Raw genomic sequence first — 12,178 nt, 5'->3', positions numbered from 1 at the left:
ATGGCCTGTCCCAGAGGCAAGACAGGAGCCCCTGGGTTGTCTTCACTTACTCAGACAATTGGGAAGGGAGCACAGGGCTGGAAAAGTGGCCGAGGCAGATGCTTACCTGTCCCCAGACTAGTTCCCCAACACCGACAAACAGGCACCAGAGCCACTGCTCCGTGGACAGTGGGGAACAGCTGAAGGGCTTTCCACCGAACTGGACGATGACAATCTGTGGGAGAGGGGTGGGCAGGAGGTGGGTCCAGCCAGCACCTCTAGCCCTCAGGGCACCCTTGCCTGTGGGCCCAGCTCAGGGAGTCAGAGGGCCTCCTGATTCACCCAGATAGACAGGCCATTCATGGGAGAATTCCTTTCTCCAGGCTCCTTCCCTTCATCTCCCCCTCAGCCAGTGCTGAAAAAAGCTTCCCAGACCGGCTGACCATAGGCTGGGGGTGTCATGCCAGATGGGCTCAGGGCCTTGCTTGTTGCCAGGAGCCCGCTGACCCTGGTGCCCCAGACCATCCTCTTTCCAGCATGCAGGTGTGGCTTGGCAGTGCTAGCCAAGTCCCCAGCTTCTATGGACATGGTGTTTGAATATGCTAGGTGCTGGACACTCCAATGGGCCTCCTGCAGCCCCATCACTGCTCCATGGGAGGTGGCCTCTTCTCAAGGGCGAGCTTTCTAACTCCAGACCAATTGGTCCTGAGCTTGCACTCCAACTCCCTCTGTTCCTGGACTCCCACCCTCCATGCCAGTGTCCTCCTGCCTTAACCACTCAGGGCCAGGTCTTAGACCATGAGGTAGACAGCCATACACTCCAGAGCCAAGAGATTATTCATACCATCAGACCCTCAGCCTGCTCCCTCAATCTCACAGGTCCTGCCTTCGTTCCCCACTCTCCCTCTGCCTCCCGAGAAGCCTGGGTGCTTCCCCAGGTGTTCCCATGGTGTGGCAGGCCTTCCTCTGAAAACTGCAAGAAAAAAACTGGCCTATTGTCCTACCCTATTGGCCTCACTCTGGCTCACATTTTCTATCAGTATGCCCTGGTTTTGAATGCTCAGCACCTCTTGGAGAGCTGAGTGACCAGCCTGGCACAGGGAGAATTGTCACAGGAAACTTCTGGAGCTAGAGTGGTCTCTTGCCAAGGAATCGAGTGCTAGACATGGGGATGGCAAACCTGTGAGAAAACCTGGGAGAAGGTCAGCTCTGGGGAAGATCCACTGAAACCCTCTGGAACGGAACAGGTGAGCCTGGGGCCAGGCCAGGGCTTTTGAAGACGAAGATGCTCAGAGAGCTGGGCATCGGGGAATGTGGGCAGGAGGGGAACAGAAGCCAAGGCTGGTGTGGAGAGTGGGGTGATGGTCCCCTCTCCCCCACCTTTTCCAACAGTGGAGCCGCCCATCCTACCTGGATGGCAAAGGTGCCTAGCACAATGGTGCAGAAGATGGGGTTGCTGAAGATGCCATGGAACACATTGCGCTCGCCATGGATCTTGCGGGCATTGATCTCGTTGAAGAGCTGCATCATGACGAAGGTGTTGAAGATGATAGTGTAGTGCTCGGAGGGTGGCGAGTGCAGGGGAGCGTTCCGTCCACTGTCAATGTCAAAGAAGAGCTCCCCTGCAAGCCCAGGGCCACGTGAGGAGAGCTGGACCCAGGTGGGTGATACCTCCCACTGGGTGATACAGGGGGAAGTCATGAGTCCCCCAGCACCCCCGGGACTAACCCACATTAGGTCACAGCAAAGGCTGGATCCTGACCACGGGAGCTGTCACCCAGGATAGGAGTTGTCCCCAGGACATGAGTGAAGACATTGAAACCCATTTGCGCACTGGCTTGAGCTAGGGAAGGAATGGGAACTGAAGTCTCAGGGCAGGCCTGACCCTCCTCTGCCCTGCCTGTCCTGTTAAAAGGACCAACCTTGGCTTAGCCATGAACAGCTTCTGCTCCCAAGATTGCACAGAAAGGTCCCATGAGAGTATCCCCAGAGGCTATCTTTTGGTGCCCCCAAAAGATGTTTTGCATCAGTATTACCCTTGGCCAGCACCATCCCTGCACTGAGCTTCAAGTCTGCTCCCAGGAATGTGTGCTGAAAGCCAAGCCACCAAGGGTTACCTGACCCATGGAGAGCCCCCTGATGTCAGGCAGAGAGGCCACAAACAGAAGAAGTGACAATCCCACTCGGTGTAAATAAAAGAATCACATAAAAGTTGCTGATGCCAGACACAGAAGAAAACTCCCAGGATAGCAGTGAAGTGAGGGCTGAGGGGTCCTCACTGGAAATCAGATTCCCAAGTACCTGTCCCTTCCACTGCTACACAGGGCCAGAGGCTATGTGGCTCTGGATCAACCTACCGACGAAGAGCAGGGTGAAGATGATGGTGAGCTGGTAGACAGCATGGCCCAGGATGTTCTTCATCATGGTCCGCGAGATCAGGGGCTTGTCCCGGCCGTATGGCTTACGCAGCAGCAGCGACTCAGTGGGTGGCTCTGTTGCCAGAGCCAGAGAGGCGAATGTGTCCATGATCAAGTTCACCCACAACATCTGCACGGCTTTGAGAGGAGAGTCCTGTGGAGAGCAGCCAGTCACCCCAACATGGGCCTGGAACCCTCACTGACCCCCCACCCCCACCCCCTGGGAAGAAACTCAACTAGGGGTCAATGTCACTGGAATTTAATTCAAGTGAAATTGCAACAAATCCAGCCTTCCTGTAACATTCTGACATTTCTATCCCTATGTTGCCTTAAGGTGAGCAGAGAGTTTTCACTGGCTCTCAGATTGCTGCTCTTAAAATGTTAGTCTCCCTTCTTCTCTGACCTGCTGGCATTGATGTAGAAGATGTGGTCCCAATTGTTAGCAGGAGGTTGCCACCTCCTTGTCAGTTGCCCCAGACCATAAAAGAGCATGATGAATGGGTGATCTCCTGTGCTCCCATGCCCACGGGCCAGGAAGAGGTAGAAACTGTGATGAGGGCCTTCCTCCTCATCACTTCTGACTTGTTGGTTAAAAATGAGCCTCACAGAAGATAGACACCAAGGACATCCTGTAGGAGTCCATTCCTATGAAACTTCCAGAACTAACAGATCCATGGAAACAGAAAGCAAATGGGTGGGTGCCAGGGATGGAGGGAGAGGAGAATGGAGTGTGGCTGCTTAGTGGGTACAAGTATAGGTAACAGTTGCACAAGATGGAGACAGCATCAAAAACCACTGAGTTGTACACTTTGGTTCAAATGGCTATTATGGTACAGAGGGTGTTATGAGGATTTTATCTCAATTAAAAAATACCTTTGAAAGAGAGACAAATTCTGAATACTCACTAATGGGGAGAATTGGATGACAGAAAAAGGGGAAGAGGCTCCTGCAGAGGTTAACCACAGAGTTCCCAGCAGACCCAGGACAGGACTTGCACACACAAGTCCACAGTGGCCACAGGTGGAAACAACCCAAATGCCCACTGATGAAACGATGCAGAAAAGCTAGGTGCTCCATCCATACAATGGAACATCAGTCCTCCATCCATAGGAATAAAGTACCTGCTACAACATGAATGTACCTTAAGAACATTGTGCTAAGTGAAGGAGCCAGACACAAATGACCACCTATGATTTGCTTCCATGGAGTTGAAATGTCCAGAAGTGGTGGAAGGCGAGTAGGGAGTGACTGCTGATGAGGATGGCGTTTCCTTCGGGGTGATGAAAACACGATAGAACTAGACAGAGGTGATGACGGCACAGTGCTGTGAATGTACTTAAAAGTCATTGAATGGTGAATTTTTTGTTAGGTGAATTCTATCTAAATGGAAAAAAAGTCAGCAGCAAAGAAAAACCTGGCTTCTGCCACTGGGCCCTGAGGCCCAGGCACACCAGGTGGGAGAGCTGTGGTCATGGAAGGGAGAGCCCCAGCACCCACCTGAGTGATGCAGGCGCCCGTGAAGGCCACGATCACAGCCACCACGTTGACCGTCAGCTGGAACTGCAGGAACTTGGAGATGCTGTCGTAGACGTTGCGGCCCCACATGACAGCCTTGACGATGCTGGTGAAGTTGTCGTCCGTCAGGATGATGTCTGAGGCCTCCTTGGCCACATCTGTCCCTGCAATGCCCTGGAAGGCACACACATTCCATGTCCACAGGCCCCTTCCCCAGCCCTCCTTGCTCACTCCAAACGTATCCTTGTACTACAGAAGTTTTGCTCACAAATGAAGAAGACACCATGCCTGCAGTGGCCTCCCCCTGGTCTTCTGTCAGGTCCCTGCGTAAGGGGCCCCTGGGAGTCCCAGAGAGAGAACGCGGCTTCCCAGCCCACACAGGTCACCATGGTGCTGCCCAGCTGGGTTCCTTCAGTGCCCGGAGCTGGGGCTGGGCCCCCTCTGGATATGGCCCTGGGAAGGACTGCTCTGTGCCCCCGGTGCCTGCACTCTGAGGGCCGTGCCCCTCCTTTGAGGTGGGCTGGGAGAGGCCTCACTTGCTTTCTGCCTTTGGCAGCCGAGCACAGCCTGTTTTGTGCCAAGGCCACCCTGCTCAGCTGTTTTTACAGAAAGAACCAGCTTTATTTCAGCCATGAGAGAGATGCACAGAGGAAAAGCTCATGTGGGGACTAGGCTCATCACACGTGGGGCTGAGGTTCACTCAGACTGGACCTGGAGATGGTGGGGCAAGTTTTCAGCAGACAAGTCCCCACGACCCCCTAGCAATGCAGCCAGTCCCTCATCACCTTGGGTACCATCACACCAAATACCCTGGCACAAATCACTGGCAGAGGAGGTCAGGACGTGAGAGAAAGAAATGTCTGGCACTTGTAAACTTGCCTCAATGCTAGCTCCCACATTCTTGCCCAAAGCTTACGCATCCTCTGTCACAGGGCCCCATCTGCCACGGTGACCCAGACTGGCACAGCGGGCAGCTTACCATGGCGAAGCCCACATCCGCCTTCTTGAGGGCTGGCCCATCATTGGTTCCGTCTCCTGTCACGGCCACCACCTGCCGTTGCTCACCTGTGTGGCTGTCGATGATCCCTGGAACATAGATCAGTGCAGGGCACGGCTCCTGCCATCTGCGGCCCCAGGTGACCAGCCCAGGGGCTGTGGGAGGCCAGTTGGCTCTGGAAAGCCTTTGAGATTGCCACCAAGCCTACTGCCTCCAACTCTCCATACACTCCATCACCTTTGGGACCAAGTCTTGCGTCTTGATTGGCAGCTGCATCCTGCTTCTCCCACCCTGGTCCTCACCCAGTGAGACAATACAGGGTGGTGGGATTTGGTACAAGGCAGGGGCCTGGCACTGGGTGACTTGGAAAAATGTCTCCTTCTCCCAGGCCCCAGTTTGCCCATCTGCTCTGATGAGAGGCTGGCCCCTGCTGGCATCTTCCATTGATACTGTGAGTACAGGGGAGTGGAGGGGCAAGCTCTGGCCACTCAGCCCTTGGAGGGAGTCTCCATTATTATCCCCATTTTCCCAATGAGGAAACTGAGGTTTGGGAAGGACAAGTGACTTCCTCTGGGACAAAATCTCCAGGAGCCATGTATCCAGAGCTGAGTAGCCTGCTTCTTAGGCAGGGCCAGACACCCAATTGGAAGCTCAGCATTGGGCATCTGGGAGCAGACGACCCACAATCGAGGTGACAGCCACACCGCCCCCTCCCCCCTGCGTCATGCCACCTGGGCCGGGGGAAGGTGGGGCCATGAGCGAGCCCACTCCATTACCTTTAACCAGAGTATGTTTGTCGGTGGGAGATGATCGCGCCAGGACCCTCAGCTTAGGCCACACCTTGTCCAGACGCTCCTGCTCTATCTGGGAGGGGAAAGCACATAGATGCTGCAGAGTCTTGGAGGGGCTGAACCAAGGGGCAGGGTGTAGAAAGTGCCAGAACCCTGGACCCGCCGGGCCACTGATGGGCAGAGAACTACCTCGCCTTTCTCGTTTCGGATCCGCCGGTTGAACTCTTTCCCCTCCAGGCACAGGAAGTCCTCCCCAGGCTGGATGATGCCGCACTTGGCCGCAATGGCGCGGGCTGTGTTGATGTTGTCCCCTGTTACCATGCGGACCGTGATGCCGGCCCGCTGACATTTGCGGATAGCTTCAGGGACCTGCAAGGGATAAGATGGGTGGGTGCAGCTGTCCAGGCCAGACGCACCAGTGTCTGAGCTCTACCCTTTCCTCCGTCCAGATCTGAGGTGCCCCTTGTCTCACCATGGGGCCTGGAGGTGGTGGGGGAAGTGGCCTGACCCACAGGGAGCAGTGTCCCCCCCCATCCCCTACCAGGTGCCTCCTTCCCTGTGCCAGTCCCAGGGAGCAGCAACAACTCAGACCTAGGCCCTGACCCCAGGAGCAAGGCCGAGAGAAGCCACGGGAACGCTGTTGAGCGGCACTACTGGGGCCGTGTCCAGCAAGGTGACTGTAGAAATCACCCAGTTTCCACCAGGGAAATGGAGACCCACAGTAGCTGAGCTAGGTCCAGCCCCATTAGCAGGCTAGCTGGTGGGGTACCATGTCTGTGAGGTCCGGAAGGATGAGAAAAGAACTTCTGGTCCCAGTTGCCCCAACGGTCAGATGGCAGGAGCCATCATGGGCCTCCCCTCCCAGGCCTTGATTCACTTGTCTCTGCATCTCTTATTTTATTTTTAAAATAATATAAAACCTAAGACTTTAACAGTTTCCCTGGTGGCTCAGATGGTAAAGAATCTGCCTGCAATGTAGGAGACCTGGGTTTGATCCCTGGGTTGGGAAGGTCCCCTGGAGAAGGGAAAGGCTACCCACTCCAGTATTCTGGCCTGGAGAATTCCATGGACTGTATAGTCCATGGGGTAGCAAAGAGTTGGACATGACTGAGTGACTGTCACTTTCACACATATATATTCACACACAAACATACACACACATACACACACAGATGGGCTTCCAGGTGGCTCAGTGGTAAAGAATCTGCCTGCCAATGCAGGAGATGTAAGAGACACAGGTTTGATCCCTGAGTCAGGAAGATCCCCTGGAGGAGGAAATGGCAACCCACTCCAGTATTCTTGCCTGGAGAATCCTATGGGCAGAGGAGCCTGGGGGGCTACAGTTCATGGGGGTCACAGAGTCAGTCACTCCTGAGTGACTAACACAAGACTAACTTTGGTAAAGAATCTTTCTGCAAGGCAGGAGATGTGGCTTTGATCCCTGGGTGGGGAAGATCCCCTGGAGAAGGAAATGGTCACCCACTCCAGTATGCTTGCCTGGAGAATCCCATCGACAGAGGACCCTGGCGGGTTAGTCTAGAGGGTCTCAAAGAGTCAGAGACAGCTGAGTAATGAACACTTTCACTTTCAAGACTTTTAGAGCCATAGGGTTGACATGATTAGGTGTTCTCAGGGGGAAATGGGCCATCGCTGTGGTTCCTCACATCTCCATTTTCTTAACGTAAGAGTAGATTCCAGAAAAGACAGAACAAGAGATCCCTCTGGTGCTGAGGGGGAAATGGGCTGTAGGGAGTGGAGACTAACTGAGAGGTGGTGCTCTTGTCCCAGAGAGTGGAGACACTCCTGTTTTTTCGATGAGGATGGGCTGGTAAGCCCTGAGATGGCAGTGTGGAGGGGAGCCAGGGCGACAGTGCCTGAGGGCTGGGAGGGGACAGGAGGCTCAGAGCTCAGGGAACTGGATTAGGAGGTGAGACCTAGGCCTGTGACATGTCCAGATGGGGCCCTGGCACGGGGTGCAGCCTGAGGAGACCCAGCTGCCTGCTGTGTCTGCTGGCCCCAGCACAACCCTCTGTAAGCTCCTAGTGGGCACCACTGGAAGCCCGGGGGACAACGTGAACCTGGGGACGATGTGAGCCTGGGGACAGAGAGTTAGAGAGCCCGCCGTGTCCTGGGTGTGGCCTGGCAACCAGGCCTGGGCACCGGGGACAGAGGGGTGATGGGGACACACATGTGTAGTGGCCAGGGGAGCATGGGCCAAGGGTGGGGGGCAGGGCATCCATGAGACCCCAGGGCAGGTGGCCGGTAGGCTGGGCCAGGTGGGCTGTGGGGGAGCCCTGGCCTGGGACATTGGGGCCCACTGGGGGCCCCCAAAGCCAGGGGGTAGTGGCTGTGATTTCTGCCGTGGAGAAAGTAGGGAGAGGATGGGTACCCAGGGCTGGGACAGAGTGACCTTACACATTCTGCCAAGTTACCTAGAAGCCCCAGCCCCGGGAAGGGGCATTGCATCCCGCCCCTTCCGTAATGTGTGTGTCTCCTCACTTCGCCTCAATCGAGGACCCTTTCTGCTTTTTGGGGATCCTTGGGAGTTGCCCGGAGACATCCTCCCTTCCAGCAAGTTCCCTCCTGGCTCTGAAGCGTCTGGTAGCTGGCTCTTTGCTGTCACCCAGTGGTCATGACGCGCCTGAGCACGTTGAGCTTTGATCTAGCCTCTGCTTGTCTCCGAGTGGCTGCGGCCCCGCTGGCTCCCTCTCTGGTCTGAAAGGCCCTTGGCCTCCCAGGCAGGTAGCAGGAAGCTCCCCTCCATCTGTACGTGCCCTCTCCCTCATCGGGTGACTGTCCTTCCTCACATGCATCCCTGCTGTCCCAATGGACACAGCCCTGGTCCACTGATGCCTGGCGGCTCCATGTTTGCATGAGCCCCTGCACCCCTCTGGCATAAATACAGCATGCCTACAGGGGCCAAGTGATCCCCCAGGGGCAGAGACATGCCACTGACAGGCCATCTTTGGGTTGCAGCTGTCCTAGGCCCACAGACATCCTGGCAAGTCTAACAGTGCCATCGGTCTTCCTGCCTGCCATTGGGACCCAGGGTGTCCTCCTTGGCCACTGTCTGCTGGCTGGTCCCCATGGTAGGGGGGGCGTCCTGCCTGGCTTCCCTGTCCTGGCTGTGTTGGTGCCACCTGCTGCCCAGTCTCTCATGCAGCCATTCTCCAGCCAGAGGCAAGACATCTTGCCCCCAGAGCCCCTTTACCAAGGCGATTTCTGGTTCTAAAACAAGCACCCCATTACTTTGCCTTGAGGGTGCTCTCCCTCTCTGATTCAGCCCACTGGGGCAGCCACTGAGGCTGAGCCTTCATGGTGACCTTTTTGGAAATTTTATCCAGGTTTTTTCTAAGATGAAGAATTTTTTTTTTTTTAAATGTATCTCTGAGAAGAGCACCAACAGGGAAAGGTCTAGGCCTTGCCCCACCCACATGCTTGCCTTCTGGACTGTTCCATCTAGCCCCCACCCTGGTCCCCAGTCTCAAGCCACTGTGGACCTGCCTCTGCAGTTCTGTCTTAGGATGTATGCATACATCTCAGGCCTCCAACCTTGTATCGATGACCAGAGCTTCAGTTTGCAATGAATATTTATGGGGGAAATGAGGGGAAACTGGAAGGGCTCCTTGGCCCAGGGGGCTGAGGTGGAAGGGCCAGACGGCCTGGTTATGATGCTGTGGACATGGCCTTGGCCATGGCCCTGGGAATCTGGGAACCTCATCTTCCTCTGTCTGTGATAGCTGGGTGGAAAAGTGTAGAGCTGTTGCCGTCAACACTGGGGACAGCAGTGGCGAATGGCTCTGTTCAGAGGGGGAGGCCGTCGGTCTAGGCAAGGGCCATATGGCCTTAGGACTTGGCTCGCCGTGTGGACACAGCCCTCCTCTTTGCCTCAAAGTTTCTCCTTGGTCTGGTGAGGGGAAAGGCTTGCTCCCTGGGTCCCCCGGGGTGGCCCTGCCACCCTCAATGGCACCCTCTTATCCTGCTCTCCTGGGCAGCTCCTCCCACTGCCCACCTTCTCTGGGCCCACTCCAAGGCCAGCCTAGTAGGCTCTCTTCCTCCAAGATGGGGTTTCCCATCTTGAAGGACACACACCTCTCCCCATTGCTCTTCCTCTCTAGGCCCTGATTAGCTTCTGCCCTGTTGGTGTGTTTCAAGAAAGCTCCGAGTGAAGTCATCTCCAAGCACTGGCTCCCTGCGCCGTCCCACGGGACCTACTTAGCTCAGGGTGGGGCGGGCCACCTGCCCTCTCGCTCCAGCCAACACGTTTCCCATTGTTTCACCTCCCTGCCTGGCCCTTTCCTTTGCAGGATCCTCCCACCGTCTGCTTGGCTACCCTCATGACCCTAAGTCATGTAAAGTCATTTCCGGACAATGTCCCTCTGGCCAGGACCTTTGCTCTGAGCTTTCCATAGGGATGTCCGGAACCCCACTCAGCCCCAATCAAAGCCTCAGCTGAGAACTGTCCTCCTATCTACCAGCACTCCTCAAGTACCATGTACCCAGTTCTCTGAACCAGAGCCCAGTCAGCTGTCCCTGGCTTGTCCCTCCCCTCCTCATCATCCTTTCTGGTCCATCACTTCTGCTAGCCTTGGCAGCCATCAGGGTTCTACCTGCTGCCCTCTCTCCCGTGGCAGAGGCAGAACCTGAGCCAGGCGTGGATGCCAAGCCAGAGGGGACCTTTCAGAGGGCAGCACAGAGCCTCCCGAAGGGCGCCAGGGCCAGAGAACAAGGGGGCTCCAGTGTGCCTGGGAGGTCTGACCTGGGCCATGGCGGCCACGCCCCCGATGCTCTGCCATCGTCCACCCTTCTCACCTGGTCCAACTCTGGCCGGCTGCTGTGTGTTCTATCTAGAAAGCCTGGCAGGGAGGTCGTGATGGCCAGGAGGGCAGGAGGAAGGGGCAGTCCCCTCCTTGCATTTGTGTCCCAAGGCCGAGGCCCCGTGCAGACAAGAACGGTTGCCTCAGCCATCCTGACAAGCTACCTCGGGCCGCACAGGGTCCTCGATGCCCACGACAGCTATGCAGGTGAGGTCGCCCACCACCTCGTTCTCATTGTCCCAGTCGGGCTCCTGGGCGGCAGTGAAGTCCCGGTAGGCGATGCAAATGGTGCGGAGCCCATCGCAGGCCATCGGCTCAATGATCTTCTTCACCATGTCGTCCCGGTCCCGAGGGCGAAAGCTGCGGAGTTCCCCATTGCTGTTCAAGATGTTGGTGCACCTGGGGCGGATGGAGCAGGAGGAGCTGGTGTAAGGCAGGGTAGAGGGTTTCTCTGAGGGAGGTGGTGCTCCGCTGCTGCTGGGGCTTAGAAGAACCCCCACCTTGTTCTCACCAGAACCTCAGAATGTGACCTTATTTGGAAAGAGGCTTGTTGCCAAGTTAAGATGAGGTCATCCTGGATGAGTGTGGGCCTTCAGTCCAATGCCTGCTGTCCTTATAAAGAGGAGCAAACACATAGAGACACAGACACAGGGACAAGGCTGTGTGATGACGGAGGCAGAGACCAGAGAGATGCAGCTACAAGCCAAGGAAGACCAAGGAGACACGCCAGGGAGCATCCCATCCTGGAGGTCTTCCGGGGAGGGTGACCCCGCCCACACCTTGACTGAGGACTTCTGGTTCTGGCACCAGGTTGATGGTACTCTGTTTTCCCGGGAGCCAGGAGCTCAGACACTTGTGCAGCACATCTTTGCACACTCAATGGGACCTGGTGGGGGTGTGTGTGTGTTGCGTTTGCCCTGTTGAGCTTTGGGGCAAGAGGGGGGATGTTAGCAAAAACCCAAGGCCCCAGAAGGGCTGGGATGGGGAGGGCTGACGGGATTTGGGCACAGAAAAGGAAGGAGCAAAGGAAACCTGAGCCCCGGGGGCTGGCATGGCCATTGGACAAGTGGAGGCCCTGAGAAGACTGGTGAGGAAGGAAAAAATGTTGATTGTGGAGGTTCTGTTCAGGTCTTTGCCTGTCCTGAAGGCTCCGGAAGGAGGCGGGGCGGGGGGAGGGGTGAGCAGTGAGGTACAATTAGGTCAAGTCTTAGAAGGCGGCTCCTCTGGAGAAGGCAGCTGAGGAGCCAGGTGGGCGGGGGAGGGTGCTTGAGGGCTGCAGAGGTCAAGGCCAAGGGAAGGTGTGAATGCTGAGGGGGGGCGGAGGCAGGGCACTGGGCAGGGCACCACCTCAGTCTTCCTAACAGCTCTGTTGAGATCTAATTCACACAGCACATGATTCACCCGTGCAATGGGTCCTAGTATATTCATAGCTGTGCTGCTATTACCACTATCACCTTGAGAACATCACTAACCTCTGAAAGGAACCCGGCAGAAGCAACAAAAAAGGAGAGATAGATTGGACTTCCCAATTGAAAGACATTTGTGCGTCCAAGGACAAATCAAGATAAGGAACAAGAAATCTATCAAGGGAGTGAAAAGACAGCAGCCCACAGAATGGGAGGAAATGCTTTGAAATCAGATATATGTTAAGAATCTAATATT

General features: G+C 55.9%; 1 protein-coding gene across 1 annotated transcript in view; it reads right to left on the bottom strand.

Moving 5' to 3' along the window:
- The window catches only part of ATP2B3 (ATPase plasma membrane Ca2+ transporting 3), a 40,343-nt gene that overhangs the window by 16,472 nt on the left and 11,693 nt on the right, over nucleotides 1–12,178 (bottom strand). Inside the window, exons 11-18 of the mRNA XM_052662815.1 lie at nucleotides 10,681–10,915; nucleotides 5,889–6,068; nucleotides 5,685–5,772; nucleotides 4,891–4,997; nucleotides 3,894–4,085; nucleotides 2,337–2,550; nucleotides 1,390–1,601; nucleotides 107–214 (exon numbers count right to left, since the gene is read on the bottom strand). Coding sequence (XP_052518775.1) covers nucleotides 107–214; nucleotides 1,390–1,601; nucleotides 2,337–2,550; nucleotides 3,894–4,085; nucleotides 4,891–4,997; nucleotides 5,685–5,772; nucleotides 5,889–6,068; nucleotides 10,681–10,915 — 1,336 coding nt within the window. The remainder of the gene's footprint in view (nucleotides 1–106; nucleotides 215–1,389; nucleotides 1,602–2,336; nucleotides 2,551–3,893; nucleotides 4,086–4,890; nucleotides 4,998–5,684; nucleotides 5,773–5,888; nucleotides 6,069–10,680; nucleotides 10,916–12,178) is intronic.

Source organism: Budorcas taxicolor, chromosome X (assembly GCF_023091745.1).
Source record: "Budorcas taxicolor isolate Tak-1 chromosome X, Takin1.1, whole genome shotgun sequence".
Lineage (NCBI taxonomy): Eukaryota > Metazoa > Chordata > Mammalia > Artiodactyla > Bovidae > Budorcas > Budorcas taxicolor.
The sequence above is the reverse complement of the archived record's forward strand: the minus strand, read 5'-3'. Positions and strand labels throughout refer to the sequence as shown.